The 23,299-nt window shown below is 43.3% G+C and overlaps 1 protein-coding gene across 1 annotated transcript in view; it reads right to left on the bottom strand.

Annotated features, from left to right (window-relative positions):
- The window catches only part of LTBP1 (latent transforming growth factor beta binding protein 1), a 196,031-nt gene extending 190,540 nt beyond the window's left edge, over positions 1-5,491 (bottom strand). Inside the window, exons 1-2 of the mRNA XM_054162365.1 lie at positions 4,676-5,491; positions 3,933-4,003 (exon numbers count right to left, since the gene is read on the bottom strand). Of these exons, the coding sequence (XP_054018340.1) occupies positions 3,933-4,003; positions 4,676-5,121 (517 nt within the window). The 5' untranslated portion in view covers positions 5,122-5,491. The remainder of the gene's footprint in view (positions 1-3,932; positions 4,004-4,675) is intronic.
- Positions 5,492-23,299: the final 17,808 nt, after the last annotated feature.

Below are 23,299 nucleotides of genomic sequence, written 5' to 3'. Positions count from 1 at the left end.
CCAGCAATGCTTTTTTAAACCATCCAACTTTAACTGAGAACACCCACAAAGTGTATTATTATACACTTCAGAAGTGGTCTATTATTACAATAAGGTGGTGGTGATTTGTTGTTGTGTTCTAAGATATCCTGTCAGAGAGGTTGTAGAGTCTCCTCTGGAGACATTAAAAACCTGCCTGGATGCATTTCTGTGCGACCTAGGTGATCCTGCTCTGGCAGGGGAGTTGGACTAGACAATCTATCGAGGTCACTTCAAAACCCTAAATCTCTGTAATTCTGTGATCCTGCATGCAATACATGATTTCTTAACTTCCCAACATGGAAAAACAGCTCCCGGTAACCATTTAGAGAAAGAAAACCAAACCAGAACAAACAGATGAGCATATTTTGTAGGCAGCAGCATTAATTACCCCAATAGAAACTTAGTAGCAAGTAACAAAGCAGGAGATGACAGGTTTCAATAAAATAGACATGCAGTTGAGAGGCAGGAACTCCTAATTTCCATCTTGGGCCTTCCAGTCAGCTGTTGTAACTTGTCCAGGGCCCTGTTTAACCTACGGCTCAATTTTCACAAACTAAATAAATAACAAAAACCCCACACTCTAGGTTCACCTTGCCTTACAGCCATGTTATAGAGCTAATTAAGGTTTGTATAATGCTCAGTTCATGCAACAAGTACTAACAAAACACAATGTCTCCAGCCTTGGTGGTATCTTATTATTCCACTTAAACAGATTATAACCTGTGATAACTACGACTGGAAGACAATCTTTGTCATAAACCCTTTCACATGCTTATAACCTTCCAAGGTGTTTACTGCTGTGGTTGAATTTTTCTCACCTTTGTCTTTACCCAAAGCTGGATGTTCTGAATGCTTCAAAAGGGTAATTTTTGATTGTCAGACATCATTCTCCCAGTATAAAGTAATTCCAAATAATTTTAATGATGAGCTTCATGAATTCATCTGTTTAATTACAATGATGCAATTCTTCACAAGCAAAGTAACACAAAGCTTGAAAAAGAAGTTCTTAAGCTAAAACTTCACAATACAAAACTCAAGTATTAGGCAGAGAGGAGGATAACCTATATGCCTGAAATCAGATATGGTAGATGTTATCACTACAGGTAGTTAACAGAAAAAAAGCAGATCACCTTCTAAGGACATACAGTAAGGCTTCCAAGAGCACTATAAACCCCACAGGCAGTTCAGCTTCAAACTACAATTTAGAAAAAGGATTTGAAAAGTCCACTTGCCTCCTCTGTGTAGATGCTGCCCTCTGACCTGCAGAGAACCATTTCAAACACCCCCTGTTGCTGCTACAGAGGGAAATGTGATACAGCTGCCACTGGTCCCAGCTGAGGGTTGGAAGCTACCCAAGAGAATGGCAGTCTCAAACATAGCTCCGTGCATGAGAAATTAGGGCTAGCAATCACCAGCATGTAAGACAAAGAGCTGGGGAAGATTAACATAGCGTGTGCTGCAAGACCATTCCTCTTCCCTTCCACCCCTCTTTCTGAGGCTTACAGGCAAGCTTATTCTCACAGGTGCAGCAGAGCAGAAACACGTGGTTCTTGCTCCAGCCTGGGATTACACCTGAGCTAATAAGCCTCCCTAACCAGGGCTGGTTCTCAGCACTCTGGTTCTGGAAGAACAATGCAGACAAATGGAAAGCAGCTCTGCAAAGAGCCAGTATGGGTCTGGGGTTTATTAGCTCAGGCTTTGCACCACACACACAAAAAAATAAAGTGGCCCTAGAGGCCAAAGAGCTTATTTAAGTGATACTGAGCTTAAACTAATAACCCCTGACAGATCCAAATTGACTCTGCATGACATCAGTTCAGGTGTGCCTGCACCTGTAGCACAATAAATCCACAACTGCAATAATCCACTTAAAACCAACTAAGAATCCACTACCAAAATTTTAAAATTACTTATTTTTACAGGAAACACAGGGGTTAACTTTTGTTCAGTTATGGGGTTTCGCTTCTTCTGAAAGGCACATTTGGCAACTCAAGAAAAGGAGGTATCTGGCTTTTATGAGACTAATCTTCCACAGCTAAAACAAGTCAGTGCTATCTCATAGTTTGCCTAAGTTACAAAACAGACAATTTCAGTACATTTAGTGCTTCCCTTGGCTTGCCAAGCAGGGGTAAAACCAAGAAGATCCAAGACAAGCATATTATTCCACTGCTTGGAGGTGCCAGAGTACTATCAGAGGAGGCAGGAAATATCTCTAACACTAAAGAAAGCGTAGTATCAGAGAGACAAAATGAGAAAGAAAATTTCTCCACCTTTCTTTTAACTCTTTCTTTACTACTCTATTCCCCCAATAACTATATGAATGAAGCAAGTAATTAATTCATTTAGATGAGATTCTACACAGCTATCCCATAAAACTCTAATTGATTGACTTAGTCCTTACTGAAGACCCTAAAAATAGAATTAAAAGAAAGAGAAGACAAACAAAAGAAACAAAAGAAGAGGGAATAGTTGAAGGATAATAGAGAAAAAAGACTAAACTTAAAGGACAAAAAGCAAAGAAAACAACTTAATTTCTAAACAAAAGTTTAAAAGGATGGGTTTTATTCAAAAAAGTGAAAATAAAATTCTTTGACAATAGCATTGTAGTTGAAATACAGTTTTTAATCTCCTGAAATTAAGAGGCATGGTTTTTTTCCTACTTGGATTAGTTTTTCAGCTAAGGTAGGTGCTTACCAAGTTCTGCAATGAGACTCCAAATGCCATTTCAAACACTGTAAACTGAAAAAAATCATTCTGATCCCTGTAAAACATGTTACACACACACACACAAAGTGACTAACCTAATACAGCAGTATGTGTTTTAGGATGAAAATGTTAATTCAGAAGACCATCTGAAATGTATGTCCAAGTTGGCCAGGGAAACTGTGACATTTCGTGTTTAACAGCCTACTGTAATAAAGTCTTAGGAACAGCTCTATGCAAGTCAAAGATACTTAACCTTACTGAATGGGATTGCTCCCTATTGTGAAAAATTCCACACAGGGACAAAAGGCACTATGAAATTATTATTTTTAAAATAATAATTTAAAAAACCAACTAGGTTGCATCTTTGGAGAATTGTTTACTTCCACTCTTTCAGAGACAAAAGTCTGTCCTGCTCAAAGCAGCATTCCAAGATCAACCCAATCTTGCTGATGCCTAACAGCGGTTTCCTGAACAGGTATGTCATTCCAGTCTTCCACGATCTTATAGCAACATCACTCCAGTTATGCTACTTGCAAATCTGCCTACAACAGCAGAGATTCTTCCTCTTTCATATGAGGAGAAAAGACAGCCTTGGTGCAGTGCTATCTTATGTATGTATGGTGTTTCTAGATACCTCAGCAAAGGTACATACATCCCTCCAGAGGAGTTTCTTTTGTCTTTTTCAATGCTTCAAAAATTCCATGCCTTCAGCACAGGATCATCATGTGGACTGCTGATAAAGGGACCGTAAGGGTAGAGAACAACTCCCTGTGCTCTTCTGGCAGGTTCTTCACCTTACCAAGCCACTCTGTTCCAAAAACTCCTAACACCCAAGCATTAAGTTTTCTTCCTCCACAAACCTAACAAAAAGGCCGCTACCTGTGCTGAGAATAAACATAAGAAGCTTCCACTATTCATCCTTTAGCAAAGCTGAAGGTTAGCAAGCAAAGATTTAGGAGTGAAAACTGAAGTGTTAACACTACCGTGCACAATGGAGCTGTGGGAAAAAGCTCGAAACAGCATGCTGGCTGACCACGCCAGTGCTGCGCAGGTGGAATCTGTAGCTCACCAGGCACCTCTTCACCCACAGCCTGTGTCGGGATCCACCGCCTGGCCGGAAGACAGCGCGATCCCCACAGGTCTCCCCGGGACTGACGGCAGTGGCGTCCCTCCCCCGCTAGCTCCCGAGTCACAGGACTACTCACGTTTGATGCACCTCTGGGATCCCGTGGCCTTGCTCCAGCCGTGGCAGCACTGCCCCCCGCAGACATTGACCCTGCGGGAACAGCAAAGAGGGACAAGGGTCCAGTGGAGCCGCGTTGGCGGCCAGCCCTGCTCCCCATCCCCAGCCGAGCCGCGGGGCGGGCGCTGGGCTGGGAAAAGGCGGGAAGAATTAAACGTCCCGAGGAGCGTTGAGGGAACTCTTAGCCCGGCGCCAGCTCTGACTTGAAAGGCGGAGAGGGCCGGGGACGGAAGGCCATCCCGAGCACTGTTTTCAGGGATGCAAGCAACGAAAGCAGTAGCCGCGACTTGCGGCCGTGTCAGGGCCGGGGCCAACCCCGCCGCCCCAGCGGGAGGACCGAGCGGCGGGCGGATGTGGGGCGCCTCGCGCTCTCGACGCCTCGACTCAGGCGCGGGTGCCGCGGGAGCCGCCACGGACTGCTGGGGTGACTGGTTCCGCTCCCGGCCTCAAGTGCCGAGGGAAGGCGGCAGCGGGTTTGCCAGCCAGCCAGGTACCAGCAACGGGAAGGTAACGTCCCGCTGCGCCCAAGAAGGAATCCCGATCCCCTGCCCTTATCGCCCCCACCGAAAGGAGGCGACAGCGGGGGCAACGAAGACGTTCGGGATGGTAGGGAGGCTGCGGGCGGCCAGGCAGCACTGCCGGCGCCTCGGCCGTGCTGGGGAGCGGGAGACATGCGGGGCATGGCGGGCTGGAGGGGCGTCTTACCCCGGCAGCGGCGGCAACTGGTGCTTCTGGCGGAGGGGCAGGCCGGTGCTGCTGTTGGCGTGGGAGCCCGGCGGCAACTTGGGCCGCGGGCCGAAGCGGGCCGGCTTGGCGAAGGAGGAGACGTGAGCGGCGGAGTTGGGGTGGACCTGCCCGGCGGGGCCCAAGCGGAGCTGGGCGCCGGCGCCTCCCGACTTGCTCATCCGCCGGGTCCGCTCTAGGGTGCCGCCGTAGCGCGTGTTCAGCTGTACGTTAAACGTGCGCTGCTGCTGCTCCCCCGCGAGGAGGGTCGGGCGCTGATGCCGGCTGCCGGAGGAGCCCCCCCGGCCGGGCTGCAGGACGTACGTGATCCTCCTCAGCCTTCCCTTTTCGGAGGCAGCAAGCGCTGGTGACAAAAGTGCACAGGCAGCGAGTAGGAGAAAGCTCCATCTGATCCGAGCCATTTCCATAGCAGGAGCCCCTGCAGACGGCGAACTTCGCGGACCCCTAGTGCAAGAGGTTCCTCTCCTCCAAAAGCCGTGTGCAGATCCTTCGTCCGCTCGCTTCCCCGCAAGCTGCCCCGGAGGGGTAAAGGAAAAACCTTCAGGTCCCTCCTGCCCGCCCCCCAAACTGTTAGAAAAGTTCAGCAAACACGTCGCCCCGTGGAGCAGGAAAACATCATTGGAAGAAAGGAAGCGGCGGGTGCGAGCCGAGCTGCGAGTCGGAGAGGGAAGGGAGGAGGAGCAGCAGCAGGGGAAGGGTGTTTGCTGGAGGGGGGTGGTCGCAATGGAGAGCAGATGTGTCGGTTGCTGGAGCTGCCAGGGGTCTGCGGGTGTGTGTAAGAAACGGCCCTGAAGCCAGTTCGAGCTGGAAAAAAACACCTCTCTTTTTAAGAGTGTCTCCTAGAGTGTGTACGGGAGGGAAGGGGGGCGGGGGAGTTGCGGTGCCCCTGCTCCGGTGCCGGGCCCGCGCAGCCAATCTGGGGCCAACGGCGGCGCTCCCGGGGCGAGAGGATGGGGGACGGGGCCAGGTGAAAGGCATGGGGACGGAGAGCGGGGCGATCAGAGTCTGCGACAGACCCTTCACGGCTAAGCAAGCCTCAGAAATTCACGGGCGCTAACTTGTCATCTGCCTGTGGCACAGACTACAAAGCTGTCCTGTGCAGTTGGGGTAGCATACCTGTGCTTTTGCAATAGCTGAGTAATTCCATTTCAATGGAACTAAGGCTTTAAACCCCCAAAAGCTTTATATACATACTCCGTTTTGTAGGTAGGAACTCAATGAGAGTGCTCATGCACATTAAAGGTGCCTGATAAAAGCCATTGGTTTGCAATTGCTCCCAGCAGAAATCTTTAACAGAACTAGGAGGGACCATATTCTTGTTTTAATTTGTGTTGGTAAAGCAGTATGTATTCCCAAAGAACAAAATACCAACCATAATTGTGCACTTGGAATTAGTAAATAAACAAAACTGCCTACATTTTTCTCCAGTGTGTCACTAATGTCATCCTTTAGCATTGTAAATAAATAAATAAAGCACACACACACACACACAAAAACACCACCACCAAAGTTCACAAAATAACCCAGAGGTTACCTCTCTTAAAACACCCAGGAGTTGGTGCGTCAGAATTCTTTCCAAGAAACTTTGCAGAGAATCAAACAGTTTGCAATCCAATGGTTTGGCATCTAGGTTCTCCTCCCTGGGTTCTCTGCTGTTTTCCAAAGCTTTAAGGACATTGACCCTGGCTCCAAACTGGTGAGATTTTGTTCTTAAATGCTCTTGGCGCAGCTACACAGCCGGCACAGGGAACAGGAGGGTTTTACATTGACAGGATTCCAGGCAAGAGCCAGTGTTAAGAGCACAACAGTCCCTTCCTCCTTAGTTCTCATCTATTTAAAACTGCTCAAAAATAAATAGATGTTTTAAATAGATGAGAGTTTGGAGCTTTCTATAGTCACAGTGTAAGGGAGCCACACTGATGTTAAAGGCTTCTGTCCTGTGCCTCCAGTGTTCAAAAAGAAAACGCCACTAGCACTGGGGCTTTCTGAATCCACAGTGGGTTAAGTTAGAATTAAACTCTGTAGTGGTTCAGGAAAAAAACCCACTGAGATAAAACCTCGAAGGAGCCTCAGCATGAAGATAACTAAGAAGTTAGCTGCAAGACCACAGCCTTCTCTCTCAGCAAACATACATGTCTGTTGTTTTTTTCACTTGGACGACATTCTCAGCAACTAAACTGTTCAGCCTGCTGAGGATAATTATTGTCAATCCTGAGTATGTTAAATATTTTTACAAGGTTTAGGGAACAAAATTACCTTGAAATCAGAGAGGTGGGGTGACAATTAAGTAGTGAGAAACTGATGTGGTACTTGGGATTGTTGCTCTGCACAAGGCCGCTGTCCTTCAGAAGTTTTCCAGAATGAGATCACAACTACGTGTGTGGCTGGGGTTGTCGAACAGAGGGCAAAAACTGCATCATTCCACAGGAGAAGCCAGTTGGTTTTGAGAAATGTGGAGTTTAAGTCATATCATGCAGGGGGCAAATGCAGTATATTACTGGCTACTGTACAGCAAATGGTAAGGGACCTCAAGGGAAATGTATCCACAAAGGTGGATGCCTTGCATAAAGTGATTGAGGTTGAAAAACACTCTTGAAAGAAATATTAAATATTAGCTGAGATTAATTGGTTGAGGTCAAGCACTCCTCACAAATTCACATAGCAGATCAGACTTTCAGTGTTCTCTTTCAGTGTAAGAGGGAAATCCACATTTTTCTTCCATCTTTTTTCTGGTTTTGGTAAAGCATTTTTTCTCACTTTCCTCTCCTGCCAAGTCGGGAGGATCTTGGGTGTTAGGGACCTCATTTGGGTGTAGTAACACATTTGATTTGCTGTAGAAGTTTTAACAGCTAAAAGAGAACTTCAGTGAACCACCATCACAGTCTGAAAAAGAGTTCCAAATTTCTTCACACATAGAGAAATCCCTCCTTCCAAAGAATAAAAAGCACATCTGTCCAGAATCAAACAGTTAGATGCTAGCCTTTCAAAAACAAAACAAAACAAAACACCAAGCCAGCTGGCTACTAAAGTTGCTGACGATCCTTTACTAAGTAGTATCACTGCTCATGAGAAACCTGCTTTAGCTGCTTCCCCACCTCCTGTGAGGAACTGAGTGCAGTTACAGGAGTTACTATCTCACACCACCTACTAGGCACAACACTTTCTTAAGAGTTGGAAAAGCAATTCATGTTGTTTCTGTTTCCATTCCTTTTCCTTGTGATTTGTGATTAAAGGATAAACACAGGGAAACAAAAAGTAAAGTCTTTAGTCCACACACCTCTTACCAGAGGGACAGTCCTCTAGGTGCATCTACATTTAGCCCTTATCTGGGACTAAACTGCAGCAGTTTAGTCATCCAGTGACTCTATCACCCAAAGACTCCTCCCTAGCAGAGGAGGAGGATGGGGGAAAGGAGGTTGAAATGAAAATGGATTTAATGGAACAACAAAACTGTCAATGAAATATATTAAGTTATACTCAGCCCAGCAAAGGTACAGCAGTTACCCCAAAGAGGAAAGCCATCCTCAGAATCAGGAAGAGCAGGAAGCTTTCCTTTCCTCAGCAACTTCCCCCATTATGCTGAGTATGATGTTTATGGTATGGGATACATCTGTGAGCCAAGTCAAGTCAGCTGTCCTCCCTGACTCGAAACTGATAACGGCCTGCAGCCCGTTGCTTGCCTGTGATTCTGTACCGGCAAACCCAAGAACAGGGTGCTCTGCTGTAAGAGCTTATCTGAGGCTGAGAATGGCAGAACCATCTGAAAGACTGGAAACTGAAGTCATCTGAGCATGGGTGATCACTCAGCCTTCCTTCTGTAGCACAGTGCTACAGTATTTCCCTGTGGCCCAATGTCCAAGTTAGACATGCAGTAGTTAAATGATCATCAATGTGCAATGTGTCAGCCTACAGGACTAGCAAGAGGTCTTTTAGATCCACCAGGCAGCAACCCTTAGCCTGGAAGGAAATCTGGCTTGGGAGCTCACAATTAACAGAGTTTGAGAAGGCTGAGTACAGTGTTCAGACCCAATTTTGGCTAGAGAAGAGCACTTTTAATAGTAGTGTAGGTCCATTAGCTTCAATAGTATTACTTAAAACTTCTGAGCCAAAGAATTAAAAGCAGTCTCTATAATTTCTTGTAAGCTGAGAACCAGTTGGAGACATGTATCTGCTGTTTTCCATACTATACAGGTATCTGAAGAAAAAAAAAAAAGCCTGTATTTCGCAGGCTAAATTACACCTTTAGCCTCAACTTTGTACAGGTAACATGACTAATTTAGAAGGTATTTCTTCTGAGTAAATGATAACAGCTTAGTCTCATTGACATCAGAATAGGGAAAGAAGCAATTGTCACTAAAGTATCTAGCACATGTGACTCTGAATACATAGATGAAGTAGATTTGCAGAGTAAGACATGATAACATAATTTCTACACAGTATATTTTGAACAGAACTGTACCTTTCAACCAAGACTGCTGTTTGTTCCTTCAGGCAGAAATTGTAATTATGGTTTGCAACTAATATCCTGAGGCTGCAACTGTTCCTGAGTGGTACCACAGTATAAATATAATTAACAATATTTCACCAAAGGACAAGCCCTGCTTGCTTTATTCAAGTAGGCACTTACATTCACTTCCAAGGAACTCAGATAGTCAGACTGGGTCTGGGTGGATCTGTGAAGCTTGGAATTAAGTGTCTTAGGTTTGCTAAACCCATTCACTAGAGGTGGCCTTCTTTTGTGACTTGGAGATCTATAATGATCAACCCTGGCACATCTCAGTGTTTCCAGACTCACAGTACATTACCTTGACCAAACAACCTTCTGTCTCCCCCTCCTTGGATTTGCTACCATGAATGCATCTTTGTAGTGTGTTCTCCAGCACCTGCACTGAAAGAAGTCATCATCTCCCAATGCATCACTATTGCCACTGCGATCAGGGCTCTGATGCATTAGTCACTATAATCATGTGCAAGCTGATAAACCATACCATCTTTTCTGACTGAGAGTCACAGAGTCTTGAAGCAGAATAGCTTTTCACACATGACAGAACCTTTATGATGAGACTTAGAGCTTGGTCTGTATATGATTTCATACCTTGGAGCTAATATGCGTCCTGCATGGCACTGGGTGGCTGAAGCAGGCAGATTAACATTCAAATAGTCCAGACTACAAGGCTGGATGGGAAAAGAAAACACACTAGTGATAGCTGGGGTAATGGCAATCTCAAAAGAGATCATCAGAAGAACTTTTTTTTTTTTTCTATTTTAGTAAGTCACACCAAAAGTTGGATCCATTTGGCAAAGTTATCACTACTGACCACTGCTATGTCCAACAAAATACATCTTTAAGTCAAGTAGAAGTTGGCTTCTTTTCAAGTTGCTGACATAACTGTCATAGTAAAAGAAGTTGTGTGGATTTGGATAGCTTTGAATTCCATTTTCCTGTACTAGACTATTTGGCAGTTTCACAGTTATCCTCACATGCATAAACTAACTCACTCAGAAAAAAAAAACACAAGAAGATTTTGCTCAAGATATTAAAATTTCTACACTGTGCTGTTGCAATTATTCTTCCCCTCAAGGAAATAAATATGTCTTGTCTACAAAACAGAGTTTTTTATTGCACTATTCCTTGCAATTGCTTGTTTCTTTGTACAGTCCCAGATACACTGAAAGTAAATAAACTACAGAGGAAATTATGTGGAAAGAGGCATAAATGAGAAAAATACATGTAATTGTTTCACTTTACCTTAGAAAACATGTTTAAACAAACACATACTTCACAAAAGCAGTATGGCTATGTTGTATGCTAAGAATACTAACCTTGGCAAAACTAAACTTCATTGGTGGATCCCTTATTTTTCACTGTTGTACTGTGTGCTGCTCAGACTTGTTAGGCCAGCAGGAGCAGGGAAGTCATTGTGCCCCTGTACTCTGCACTGGTTAGGCCACGCTTTGAGTACTGTGTCCAGTTCTGGCCCCTCAGTTTAAGGACATCGAGACACTTGAACGTGTCCAGAGAAGGGCAACGAGGCTGGGGAGAGGCCTCGAGCACAAGCCCTACGCGGAGAGGCTGAGGGAGCTGGGATTGTTTAGCCTGGAGAAGAGGAGGCTCAGGGAAGACCTTATTGCTGTCTACAACTACCTGAAGGGAGGTTGTAGCCAGGAGGGAGTTGGTCTCTTCTCTCAAGCAACCAGCACCAGAACAAGAGGACACAGCCTCAAGCTGCACCAGGGGAAGTTTAGGCTTGAGGTGAGGAGAAAGTTCTTCACTAAGAGAGTCATTCACCATTGGAATGTGCTGCCCAGGGAGGTGGTGGAGTCACTGTCCCTGGAGGGGTTCAAGAGGGGATTGGACGTGGCACTTGGTGCCATGGTTTAGTCATGAGGACAGAATGGACTTGATGATCTTTGAGGTCTCTTCCAACCTTGGTGATTCTGTGACTTAGGAAAGCTGAAGGAAAAAACTCCTCCTGACATGAATTAGCACTGAAGAACATCTTAAGGATTTTGTAATTATACGCAATCTAGACAGATCAGCCCACTGGCATAGGTGGAAGAGAAACATACAGAAGTGGTATGAGGCTGTGGAAAGAGGAGCCACAGCTCATAGGAACACCAGACATGATTCCCCCTGCAGCAATTGGTTAACAACCTGAATTGCAATGTTTTCACCCCCTTGTTCATGCTTGGTCTCCCTCTCTGACAGCTTGAAATGCTGCTGGGTGGACAGCTTGGGAATCTACAGTTTCCTTTAAGTTTGATGATTTTCACAAAAAGAGAAACCCATCTCTGCTCAGATTTGTGCTAGGAACTAGTACCTGGGCTTGACTGTCAGAGTAAACAATAAAGACCAGCTGGGCCCAGAGAGCAGCAGATCCTGGTTCTCTGGATTAAAACCAAGACAGAATAGTACTTCTAATGATATATTTGGATTAGCTCCCAACCACATCAATGTTAGAGGTTGAGAGTGTGTGCGAGTAGGTCCTCTGTCTGCTGCTCTTTCAAGGTTTGTGGTGGAAGGTGACAAAATGAAAATTACAAGCTCTTTTTTTTTTAAGTAGGTAGGGAGAGGAATGCTTGGCTTTCATTTCCATTGCTTTTTCTTCAATAGCAAGAGGTGTCTGTACAGGTATTTAATGTCAGTCTGCAATGTGTCTGTGTTTTGCATCAGGCTGCTTGAACACTGACACTGGTCTGAGCAGAAGGACCTCTGAGGGTCTCCTACATCTCAGTTACTGTGTGAATCTGTGATGAGTTGCATTGTGCCTAAGTGGTCACAGGCATGGCTGATGCTCATTGGAGTGGGGCAGAAATCAAGTAAGCTTGCAGGGTAATAATATACAAGGCTTCCTGGTGCAGGTTGCAGGTGGGAAGCAGCTTGAGAAGTGGAAAAGCTAGGACATGCCAGAAGGGATGAAGACCCCCAGAAAAAAAGGCTAAACACCCAGACTCAAATATGATGCCAGGCACAGCCTGAATTGATATTGCCACTAGGCAGGTTGTAACATGAGAGTATTGTAGAGAAACAAGCCAGTCCAGCAGAGAGCCTCACCTGTATTTAGAGAACAGAAATTCAGTCTGGCCTTATAGCAAAGGGTCTTATTCAAGAAAGGCCTGGTGGGGGCTGACAATACCAGATCATCAAAATAAGGTTTGTAACCAGCCAGATAAAAGTTATGAGTGACTACTCCCAAAGCAGATGAACTGTAGCTATCCTAAATAGCCTGCAAAACCTTGAGCAAAACAGTCATGCAGAGACCAGAGGAAGCCAGTGACTTGATTTGTTCTTATCATACTAGCCTCATGTCCAGTTCCTAATTAAGGTCTTTTCATATGAGGCAGACTAAGTACAGCCAGCGGTAGTTCAGATGCTGTTGCATTCCTGTGCAAAGGGACAGCAGACAGAAGCACTGCTCCAGTGTGGGCTTCCTGGGACACAAGAAAGAGTGTGGGGACAGGATCTGTCTAGCAGTTCTCAGCAAGGTTTGTGATCCTCAGTTGTGTGTAATGGAATGACCAGTACTTGCCACAAAGGTATGAAGCATGGGCATGAACAAGTAGATTTCTGTTTTTCTCAAAAGGCTTCAATCTTAGTGAGCTGCAATCAGTGGAAAGACTTTCCATTGATTTTGCTGTTTTCTGGATTGAAGGCTATATGTGGGAAGGTACAGAATATTTTGTGCAGTAGCTTTAGCCTGCCTCAGAGTCTGTCACATCACTAAATCCTTTGTCCATCCCTGTTGATCAGGGTCTGTTTTGCAGTGTTTGCTTCTTGGGCTCAGGACACTGAGCCTAAACAAAGGATGATTATGAAGATTATACATTTGTATCATCCCTTAATGGCTCTGTTTATAATAAGTCTATATAAATGTCAGATTGCTTTATGCTTGCCATCATAATTTACTGTGCTTCCCTAAAGCAGTAGCAGATTAATCTCAGTGGTGCACAGCTTGTGGTCCATCCACTGCATGCCAGTGACAACATCCCACACTCAGACATTCCTGTGGCAGCCAGCCGCTGAGTCACACAAATGCAGTTCCTCACTGTCGGCAAAGGGAGCCTACCTGAGGGGCAGCCTTCCACTTCTTCCTTTCTTCAGGGACTTACTCCTCCTGCTGGGCCTCCAGTCTCCAGCATGGGCAGTGTCTCTGCAATGGTGTGTGGGTTGTCTCTTCATAAGCCCCTCTGCACACAAAAGCAGGCACTTCCCCTACACATCTGCACACTGATTTACAGGAATACACAGACTGGCAGGGCAATATAGTGTCACATAGAATAACAGAATCAATAAGGTTGGAAGAGACCTCAAAGATCATCAGGTCCAACCTGTGGCCCAAGACCTCATGACTACTAAACCATGCAGCAGATAGAAACAGCATGCACAGACTCTTTTAACTACACACATCTGTATTCCTGTTTGGAAACAGTGCTGAACAGTCTGTCTGTGAGATACATTTGTTTGAATCGCACGTAGCTGGAGTGTTAAGGAGTAGAGCCATTATCTGTTCAGACTAGGGTCACCCAGAAAAGCAAGCATTTGTAGCAAGAAATTTCAGCTCGTGTAGCACTTCCCTCCCCCCCCCCCCCCCCTTTATCTCATTCTGCCTATGTTGACTTCTAGCCCAAAGCACATAGAAAATATAGAAAATTCTCAAGATTCAGGATCCACACGTGAATTTGCTAGCATTACACAACATTCCTAGGCTCTGCAGGAACCTCTCGTGATTCCTTAGGTTTCAGTTCATCAAATAGTGACATTTTCAACTTCAGTATTTCATTACTTAAAGTAGCTTTTGCAAGTCACAATCATACAGTTCTTTAGTCTTTTCTTGTCATCTGTGTTATGTATCTTTTGAATGATTTAGCTTTGCTGATAAATTGAACTTTCACTCCTACTACCTCTTGTTAAGGTTTACTAGTTTTAAAATGAAAGATTTGGTTTGTAGTGGTTTGAGCCTTAACTGGGAGTTAAGAGCTCGATGGGGGCAAAGCTGAGAATCTCTCCCCGGCTCCCTGCTCCTCCCTCTCAACAGAGAGGTGTGAAAAAGGAAAGGGAAGGAGCAAATCCACCAAGCAATAATTTGGAGTAGTTTTGGAAGTAGAGAGGTAAACAGTTTTCTTTAAGCAATGTATCTATATATATATATGTATACACATATATATAACAATAACAGGTAAGGTTCACAAGGGCAAGGAACAAGGATGGATGGGAGGAGAAAAAAATGCAAGAATACAAAACCAGTCTCTCTCTCTGAAGAGGCACAGAGGCAGCAGGGAGAAGGATCAGGCCTGACCACGTGGCAGAGGAGCAGGAAGGCAGCCTCAGTAGCTCTCATCCAGGAGAGGCAGAAGCCGAAAAGGACCTAATGGCTGCCATGTCCTCCCTTTTATACCCTAGCTGGGCAGGGAGGGGGGAGTGGAACAGACTCAGCTTCCCAGGGGTGAAATGCCCTGCAGGGAGAGCAAAGCACTCGCAAGCCCTTCCCCCCTGTGTTTTCAGGATGGGCGTTAACCCACCACATGGTTTTATTGCAGAGAGGATCTAGGTGATGTGACGCCAAAATTAAGTAGAATAAAGTCTTTTTACAAAACTGTCAATAGTTATTCTGAACAGAAGATTCACAACAGCAGCTTAAATATTTCCTCATAATTTGCTGTAGGGTTTGTATAAAAAAAATTAAATCCATATTCAAAATTCATGTATTAAAAGTGTGTGCTTGGAATCTGCAGCCAAATTTTATCAGGGAATTAAGTTGTGCCCTGTTCTGGAGAAAGTGGGGAGTTCTGCTTAACTTATGCCTGGTTTAGATTGCTATTAAGAGCTCTGATCAGCACATCAGGGAATGTGGGGGTTTTTCCCCTTTCTTTTAAAACATGTTTGTAGAGATGAGCTGGGACCAAACTGGCATCTAAACTAAGCCTCTTTAGCAAGTTATTTTCTTAAACATGACTCTTCCTAAATGATTCCACAGCAAAACATTTTTAAGTGTCTGTAATGCTGTCACCAGGCAGGTGAATTATTATTCTCATTAGAAATAAAAATTAAAAAGATAGTTTTGATTGAATTTTCTAATGGAGCTTTTTGTGAATGGGAATATGGGTACCATGTTCTGCAAGGAGTTGCTATGGATTCTCAGTTCCTCAAAGCAGGGAGCATTTTTCTTTCAATTTTTTGGGTGTGTCTGCTGTAAAGAAATGTGTGACAATTTGACCTGTATACCAAAAAAGAATGAATGTGACCACCTAGTTAAGTACAATGCATGTGCTGAATATCCCGTCAGTTAGTTTTCACAGTTAAAGAAACATGCTTCAAGGCATCTTTGGCCTTTCCTGATGTACAATAATCTTCACTATATGCTAGCCTTTATACTTTATCATGAAAGCTTATCTTCTCAGCAAAGAAGGCTTCAAGTACTCTCTCACCAGCAAAGCAGTTTAGTTCTGTGCCAAACTGGAAAATTTCACCCTTCCCCAGGGGTAAATAAATTCTCTATAAGCAAGAGTTCAAGTTGAGCAAGTTCTTCACTAGTTACTCTTTCCATGAGTCACACACTTTTCTGCAGAATCTGTCCAGCTCCTTGTCTCAGTGATATAAGATCAACATAACCCGAATTATCCTTTATAGCTGAAAACAATACTAACAAGATTAAAAGCCCTCTGCAGTTACAAACCAAACTTCTCATCTCCTTTCCTTTTGCAGTTTTCTTTACTTTGCCATTCCTCTTGCTGCTTTCCAAGGTCTGGCTCTCTAATCAAAACAATACACTTACCTTTTAGGTTCACTTACCTTTTAGGTTTCTCATGTTAATTCTAAAGCAGACATCAGTCTTCCTAATGTTTCTCAATAAGGGAGAAGTTCTCCTTTTCTCATACTGTCAGATTGCACTTGCATTAGGAAATTATGTTGTTTGCATGCGATCTTTCTTTTCACCATTCCAGTGCATAAACCTTAGATTGAAATCAGCAGCAGTGTGGTGGTGGACATCAAGCCTATGTTCAAGGGCTAGCACTGCCTGTTACTTTTAATTTGTGCAAGATTCATGTCTTGGGAAGAGTGAATGCTCTTTGAGCATACTGGCTGATCCCACAATCAAATAATTTTGCATGATGTCTTGACTAGCCTATACAACCATTGTTTCCACAGGGTAATTCCAGTAAGAAAAATAAATAAGAAAATGTTCTTACTTTTGTGACTTAAATGAAAAGGTAAAATAGTGTCTGAGAGCATTACCTGTTTTGTGCAAACAGGGAAATACAGCACCCTGATTAGCATCTTCCAGGGCTAGGTGTTATGCATGGTACTTGGGAAACTTCTTCAAAAATAAGAAAATAACACATTCAAAAGAACAATGAATGCATAAACTGAGAATGTGGGTGAGAAGTCGTTCATTTTTGTTAATGATAGTGCTGATTCCACATATCACCAGCCCACACGAAACAGTGTAGACAGCAAGTGGAGCTATCCCAAGGTGGAACTATTTTTTGGTTTTTGGGGGGGGTGGGGGAGGGGGATATTATGGTGATGTGTACACAAAGGTTTATGTATTGTCCAAGATGATCTTGTCATAGACAACAATTCCACTGAAGTGCTTGGAATGTTTTCATAGTTTCGCTTTCCAGGACACAGTCTCAGGCTGCATCAAGGGAGGTTTAGGCTGGAGGTTAGGAGGAAGTTTTACACAGAGAGAGTGACTGCCCACTGGAATGGGCTGCCTGAGGAGGTGGTGGGGTCGCCGTCGCTGGGGGTGTTCAGGGCGAGGCTTGACAGGATGCTTGGTTGCATGGTTTAGTTGATTGGGTAGTGTTGGATGATAGGTTGGACACGATGATCTCGAAGGTCTCTTCCAACCTGGTTTATTCTATTCTATTCTATTCTATTCTATTCTAATTCTAGAGGTGTATCTGGTGATGTCTAGGCATTATGGAGGATGAATTATATTCTCTTGACCTTCAGTACCATGCTAAGCCACTAGTTAGCCTGTTGAAGCCAAAAGGAGTTACACTAATATTTTGGCTTCCTAAAATTAGGGTTGTTTAAAGTCACAGGTTTATGAGCACACTGGAGTAACACAAACTATAGCACAAAACATTTTCAAATGCAGGCAATGAATTTATACTTTGTTTATCTGTATTTGGTTTACTAAGTCTCTTTTTTCTACCTAACAAGAATAAACACCATTAGAATGTGTATGTAACAAATGCCAGTGTACTCGGAGGAATAGCCTAAGCCTTGTAACAGTTTTTGCTTTGTTTTTAAAGTACAATGGTGAGAAAAAAGAGCACAAGTTTTAGGTTCCCTTTCATCTCTTTAGAGTGTTTTCTGGCTTTTCCAAACCATAGACATAAATATGACTACATAAACTGAAGATAGGAAAGCAAGTGTTTGAACATGCGCATGCCCACAGCACCGTAATGTGCAGGGACTCAGAGCTGGCACTGCATTCTGACACAGAAATTTAAAGTCGCACCACACGTACTGAACAATTGCCCTAATGTTTGAAATACAATGGCCACACTGTTTTGTCTCCAAGTTCTTTAGGAAAAAGCAGTACAGATTTTTTGGTATGATATTACATCTGTAGGTACTGTAGAAAAGTATTCAGTGTATGATTTCTGAATATAGCTGTTACTTAAAATATGGTAAACCCCCCACATTTTCCCAAATTAAATCCTAGGCACAATTTACCCACTGGCACTTGGGGCCAAAACTCTGAAATTCAGTGGAAATGCTGTGGTAGCCTGTGAATTCAGAAGCTGCAGGTGGAACACTAAAACAAAACCAACCATACAAACAGGCTTTCTAAAAAATTTTCCAAGTTACATACACCGGTTTCCTACCAAGTCAACCAAGCACTCTGTTTTATGAGGTGTTAACAGCGACGGAGGAAAAGTGGTTGGGGTAATGTATCAAAAAGTAATAGAAAACCTTATATTTGTCCCTGTTAGAAGACAATTCCCTGTCTTGGGTGCAGCTGCAATGTATGTTGTATAGCTGCACACTTCCCAGTGCTCCTCAGCCTAGAGAAGTTAACTCAGAAAATCCATTCAATTTTCCCAGCTTAGTCTCACAGGGTTTTCTTCCGTAACACTGTGGGGATCACAGTCCTGCCACCTCTGCATATGGCTGCTCCTTAGTGAGCTGTTGTAAGACAAAAAAAATGGTGCTATGTTCATTCAAAGCTTATTTCTTGATGGGAAATCATCCATCTGCTTTCCCGGTGTCCAAAACTGACCTTGTCATCTCATCTAAAGGAAAGCACCCATGTGGCATGAATGCACTGAGCACGGAGCTGCCAGAGGTATGAAAGGACATGCTAGCTTGTCAGGAAATCTCTCTGAAAAGGTGCAAGAGGAGAAGTCAGCCCATTTGTTCAAAATGCCTTTTTTTGGAAAGTCTACATTAAAAACTTGAGTCAAAAAGTGATCTTTGTAAACTTGCAGGACTCTGCTTCATTTGACTCCACAGACAGAAGCCTTTGACAGAGTTACAGGAACACTTCAGCAATTAATTTTTTTCCTTCCACTCTAGTAGTTTTCAGCAGAACACTTTAGCTATCTGGGTTTAAAGTGACACTGCTATGGCTCACTGACTGTGGTTCATTTCTAATACCATCTACTTCTATTAAGCAGCTAATAATACTGACACCTATACAACCCTTCTCATTTCTAGGCAGCACACTGGCACAGGTATAGCCCTGTTTTACACCAGGAAAAACTCACAGAAAGCAAGACTGATGCTTCTAATTCATGCTGCACTTTGGGTGGCAAGAAGCTGACCGATATTAATTTTTTTCCCCTCTGGTGCGCTGGAAAAGGATTTAATTAGCCACAGGGAACTTCAACTGTGCAGCCCTTTATGAGGCTGAAGGCCCAGCAGTGTTCCCACACTCCTGCAAGCACAGCTGGTTGTGCTTTGGGCGTGGGGGGCTAAGCCCAGAGCGTGGCAGCACGCTGCTGCTGAAGCCTCGGGGCACAGCACATCTGCTACACCCAAACACCACCCAGTCCCACAATACAACGATAGGCAGAAATACAGAGGAGGTAGACACAGAACCTTAGAATGGTTAGTGCATGGGTCAGGGGGAAGGCAAAAGGGAGAAGACTGTAAGGAGGGACACAACTGCAGAAAATCCCAGGATGGTGAGGGAAAAATGCATTCAGGGAAGGAGGAGTGTGGTGGGTTGAAAATTCCCCCCAACATTAAATTTGCCAGCCCAGCTCAGTTGGAAGCAAATGGAGCTGTACTTATAAGCAAAACTACAATCTACAATGGAATGCAATGAATATGTACAAAATATACAATATTTACAATTTATAAACAGCACAGGAATCCCCCTGGCCAAAAACCACAGGAGCTGCTAATGGCTTCTCCCTCCCTGCACCCCTTCTTATCCCCCTGTACGCAAAAGGCACAAGAGAAAGAGCAGAGAAGTTGTCGTTAATACCAGTCACAACAAAAGCAATGAAGTCAAGGTCAACAAAGTTTAGTTGATTAGATGGTGTTGGATGATAGGTTGGACATGATGATCTCGAAGGTCTCTTCCAACCTGGTTAATTCTATTCTATTCTAAAGCCAGGAGAAGCATCAGCCAGAGCCAAAGAAGCAGAAAAAAAAGAGATTGTTTTGTACAACTAATTTAAGTCCATTATCTCTCCAATTGAATTGTTTAGAGTTATCATTATTTTCCTTTTTTACACCCAATGGTGATTATTTACATTTTACTACTTTCGTTTCAAGATCTGGGAAAAACTTTTGAAGGCATAACCTAAAACTACCATAAGGAGGGAAGTAGACACTCTCCACCTCACACACTCAAGTTTGGATCCAGCAAAAAAACAAAGCATTGCTTAAATGTCTTTTGAATTTGGGGAGTTGGAATATAAATGAGGTGCAGTGTGCACCTGCATCTGGCAAGACATGAATTAAGAGCGTGCAGACAGATTAAAGCCTGGAGTTCCCTATTTTGAGTTTTGCAGTCTTAGCATTTTTCCACACAGACATCTGTCCATATTCCTGCCCTCTGTTGGAAACATTAACAGATTTATAGTCCAGTTCTGACTACAATGCCCAGGTAACTGAAAACTTAAAAACAGCAAGCTGAGCACCTAGAATTACATATGAACAAAATGGATCATAAGGCAAGGTCCCAGGGTTAGAAGGGTCAACACTTCAATCCTTCTTAGGAGCAACATCATCATCCATGGTGCAGAGATATATCAAGCTTCTTCTTCCACAGCCTGCAGAATTTGTGCCTCACCACTTCTTTGTAAGGCTGACACACTATTTTGATTTTCAGCTTCCACTTATTCATCACCACCTTATATCAACTCCCTGCTTTTGGTGTGAGAATTTTCTTTCCATCCTAGCATAAACTTAAGGACTTTTCCCAAGTGGATAACATGTGTATTGAGTTAACTGAAAATCTACTGGCACATCACCTATGAATTAGTAACTGCTATGTTAATACAGGACTCTTTATTAGAATATGCCAGTTCTGATGTAAGAGGAGGACTATATATCTAGCATACTTCCTAACACCTTTCAGTTGTTAATGTAAAACATTAATTCCTTTTCAAGAGGCACAGACAACGTGCCTGACTTAAACCACTAACAACTCTGTGATGTTTAAGAATTAGTAAGCAGACTTAACAGATTTGTCAGTTAAATAACTAAGCTTTAGCCTTAAGAAAACATATAAATAGCATGGAATTAGGGCTTAAATAGAGACATTAGAGAAGACACAAATCAGTTTTTAGAAAACATCAAATAATAAATAGTTTTGTCTGACAGTAAAGATTATCAGCTTAAAAAAACAACATTGGGAAGCATAGAGTTACTTGCCAATTAATTTCATCATGGCTCATGTGTTGAACATGAAATACACACTGAGCCACTTCTGTTGAGTAGAAAAATATTTTTTATGTGCTTTGAGATTTAAGGCATTTGTACATTTACCAGTTAGATTGCTAGGTCAAAAAAAAAGTTCAACAATGAACAGAAATATATTCTAAGAATAGGCTACAATTTATTCTACCATATGCACTATATGCACTCAAATAATCAGAAAAAAATATAATCTGACTCTTTGTGAAAAGTTACCAACAGCTGATAGGTTCTCATTTCCTTTCAAAATTAGATTATTAATTTAGGTGCAACTAGAAGGTAAATTTGGCCATCCCAGTTTAAATCTTAGTCCTTGTATAACATTGTTCCCTATTCTGTAACAATTTGCTATTTACAAAGAAATTCTAAGCTGCTAGAAAGCTGTGCTATCAAACAGCTGGCATAGCCAATCAAAAATAGGATTTTCTTTTTACAGTCAATATTGCCATTCACAGCCACAGGTTGTGTGTGGCTCTAACCCAGCTGTTCAGGATAACAAGGGCGCAGGCAAAGGCATTTCAGACCTTGCTGTGCTGCCTGGTGCAGCTTTTACTTTGGGAAGTGAAGGGGGAGGGCATAGGCTGCCACCGGGGAATAGCCCTGGAAGCTGAATGGGCACAGATATAACATTCCTTGAAGCCGCTGCCTACTGTCCCCTAGGAGAGAAACACGGTGTGGGGTGAGGAAGCCAAGGGATTCCAGGAAGCCCAGCTTTGCCTGCCCTTCTGCTTACTGCATGAGGGAACACCCCAGGCTGGAGCTCTAAGGGGTACCCTCCTCATAAGGGCTGCTCCCTCCTGGAGACCGAACATGCAGCCTAACCCATTATAAGTAGAGAGCAATTTCTGTCAGCACCTGGGAAGGCAAACCCCAAAACCAGGAACCCCCACCACTTTGAATCTTTGGTCAAATTTGAGGGAGTGAATGTAAACAAGTATGCTGCAATACCTCTGTGAGCATGGGAAAGCAGACGGAAGGCAGGGCTGGAACACGCACAGGGAAGGTACACACAAAACCCTAAAAATAAGAGGCTATAAATGTACTGCAGAGTCAAAAGTAAGTGAAATGTTCTCAGAAAATCTTAAAGGGAAGAGTGGAAGAAAAGCAGACCATCCCTCTGGGAATTCTGCTTTCCTAAGTCATAAAAGCCTCTGTTTTCCCTATCTGGAAATGTTGTCCACAGTCCTCAGAACAATACATTTTTATTTTTAGTCTTTTACACTAAATAACGATGAAAAAAAAAAAAAAATAATCTGTGTCAGCTGCTGTGAGTGGCCAAAAGTACCATCTTATAGTTGAGAGAGGTGTTTTTAAAAGCTGGGGTTTGAGACATGAAAATGAAATTGTTAAACAAAGTCAACAAGTAAACTTAGTGTTTCGGAAACACGTTTATGTCCGTAACTAAAGCATGGTTTTCAAATTGCCAGATGTAAAAATGTTTCATGCTCTTCACTTATGACATTCACAGAGATTCAGAATCTCAAAAGCTTTCGAAAAAATGAACATGCCAAATGTGTTGTTAATAAACAGCAACAACAAAATTATTGAATGAAACGGTTTGAAATCAAGTCAAATTTCCAAAATGGAAAGGGAAATACAATTTTTCTTCTTTTTCTGAAGGCATCTCACTGTGCAGGAATGCTTTGTTGAAAATTTAAAGATGGACAAATAAACAAAAACTTGGTGGAGCATGGAGCAGCAGACTGTATTAATTAAACCACAATTATCTTTGTAGCACTACTTGGTTTTGCATGGTCACGCAGTATATTCACGCATATTGTATCTAATCCTGCTATCGCTAGACAGACAAAACTCTAGACATCAGGAATTTGGTTTGGCTAAGGCAAGCACAGTGACTTATTTCAGATGTTGGTATCTGTTTCTTAAAAAGAACCATCATTACTTTTCCCTGTGTATTCTACGGCCATAGTGAGGCTCAGATCATGAGGACATACTCAAGGGAAACCTTCAGACAACACTCAGATACTGCAGAAATTTATACAGCTGTTAACGGAAGCTTTGCCTGGGTGCATTGCTGTATCTGCAGATAAACTGGGTCAGAAACTGAAGCTCCTGGGCACCATCCCAGTTGCTCACTGTTGTTTTTTCTTTTTTCCTCTGCCAGAGGTTATCCTCCTCTGAGATCTGCCTCTGTCACTGCATGCTTAGGTTGACATTTGTGAAATCACGCTGTAGTC

The sequence above is a fragment of the Dryobates pubescens genome, chromosome 6, assembly GCF_014839835.1.
Source record: "Dryobates pubescens isolate bDryPub1 chromosome 6, bDryPub1.pri, whole genome shotgun sequence".
Lineage (NCBI taxonomy): Eukaryota > Metazoa > Chordata > Aves > Piciformes > Picidae > Dryobates > Dryobates pubescens.
The sequence above is the reverse complement of the archived record's forward strand: the minus strand, read 5'-3'. Positions and strand labels throughout refer to the sequence as shown.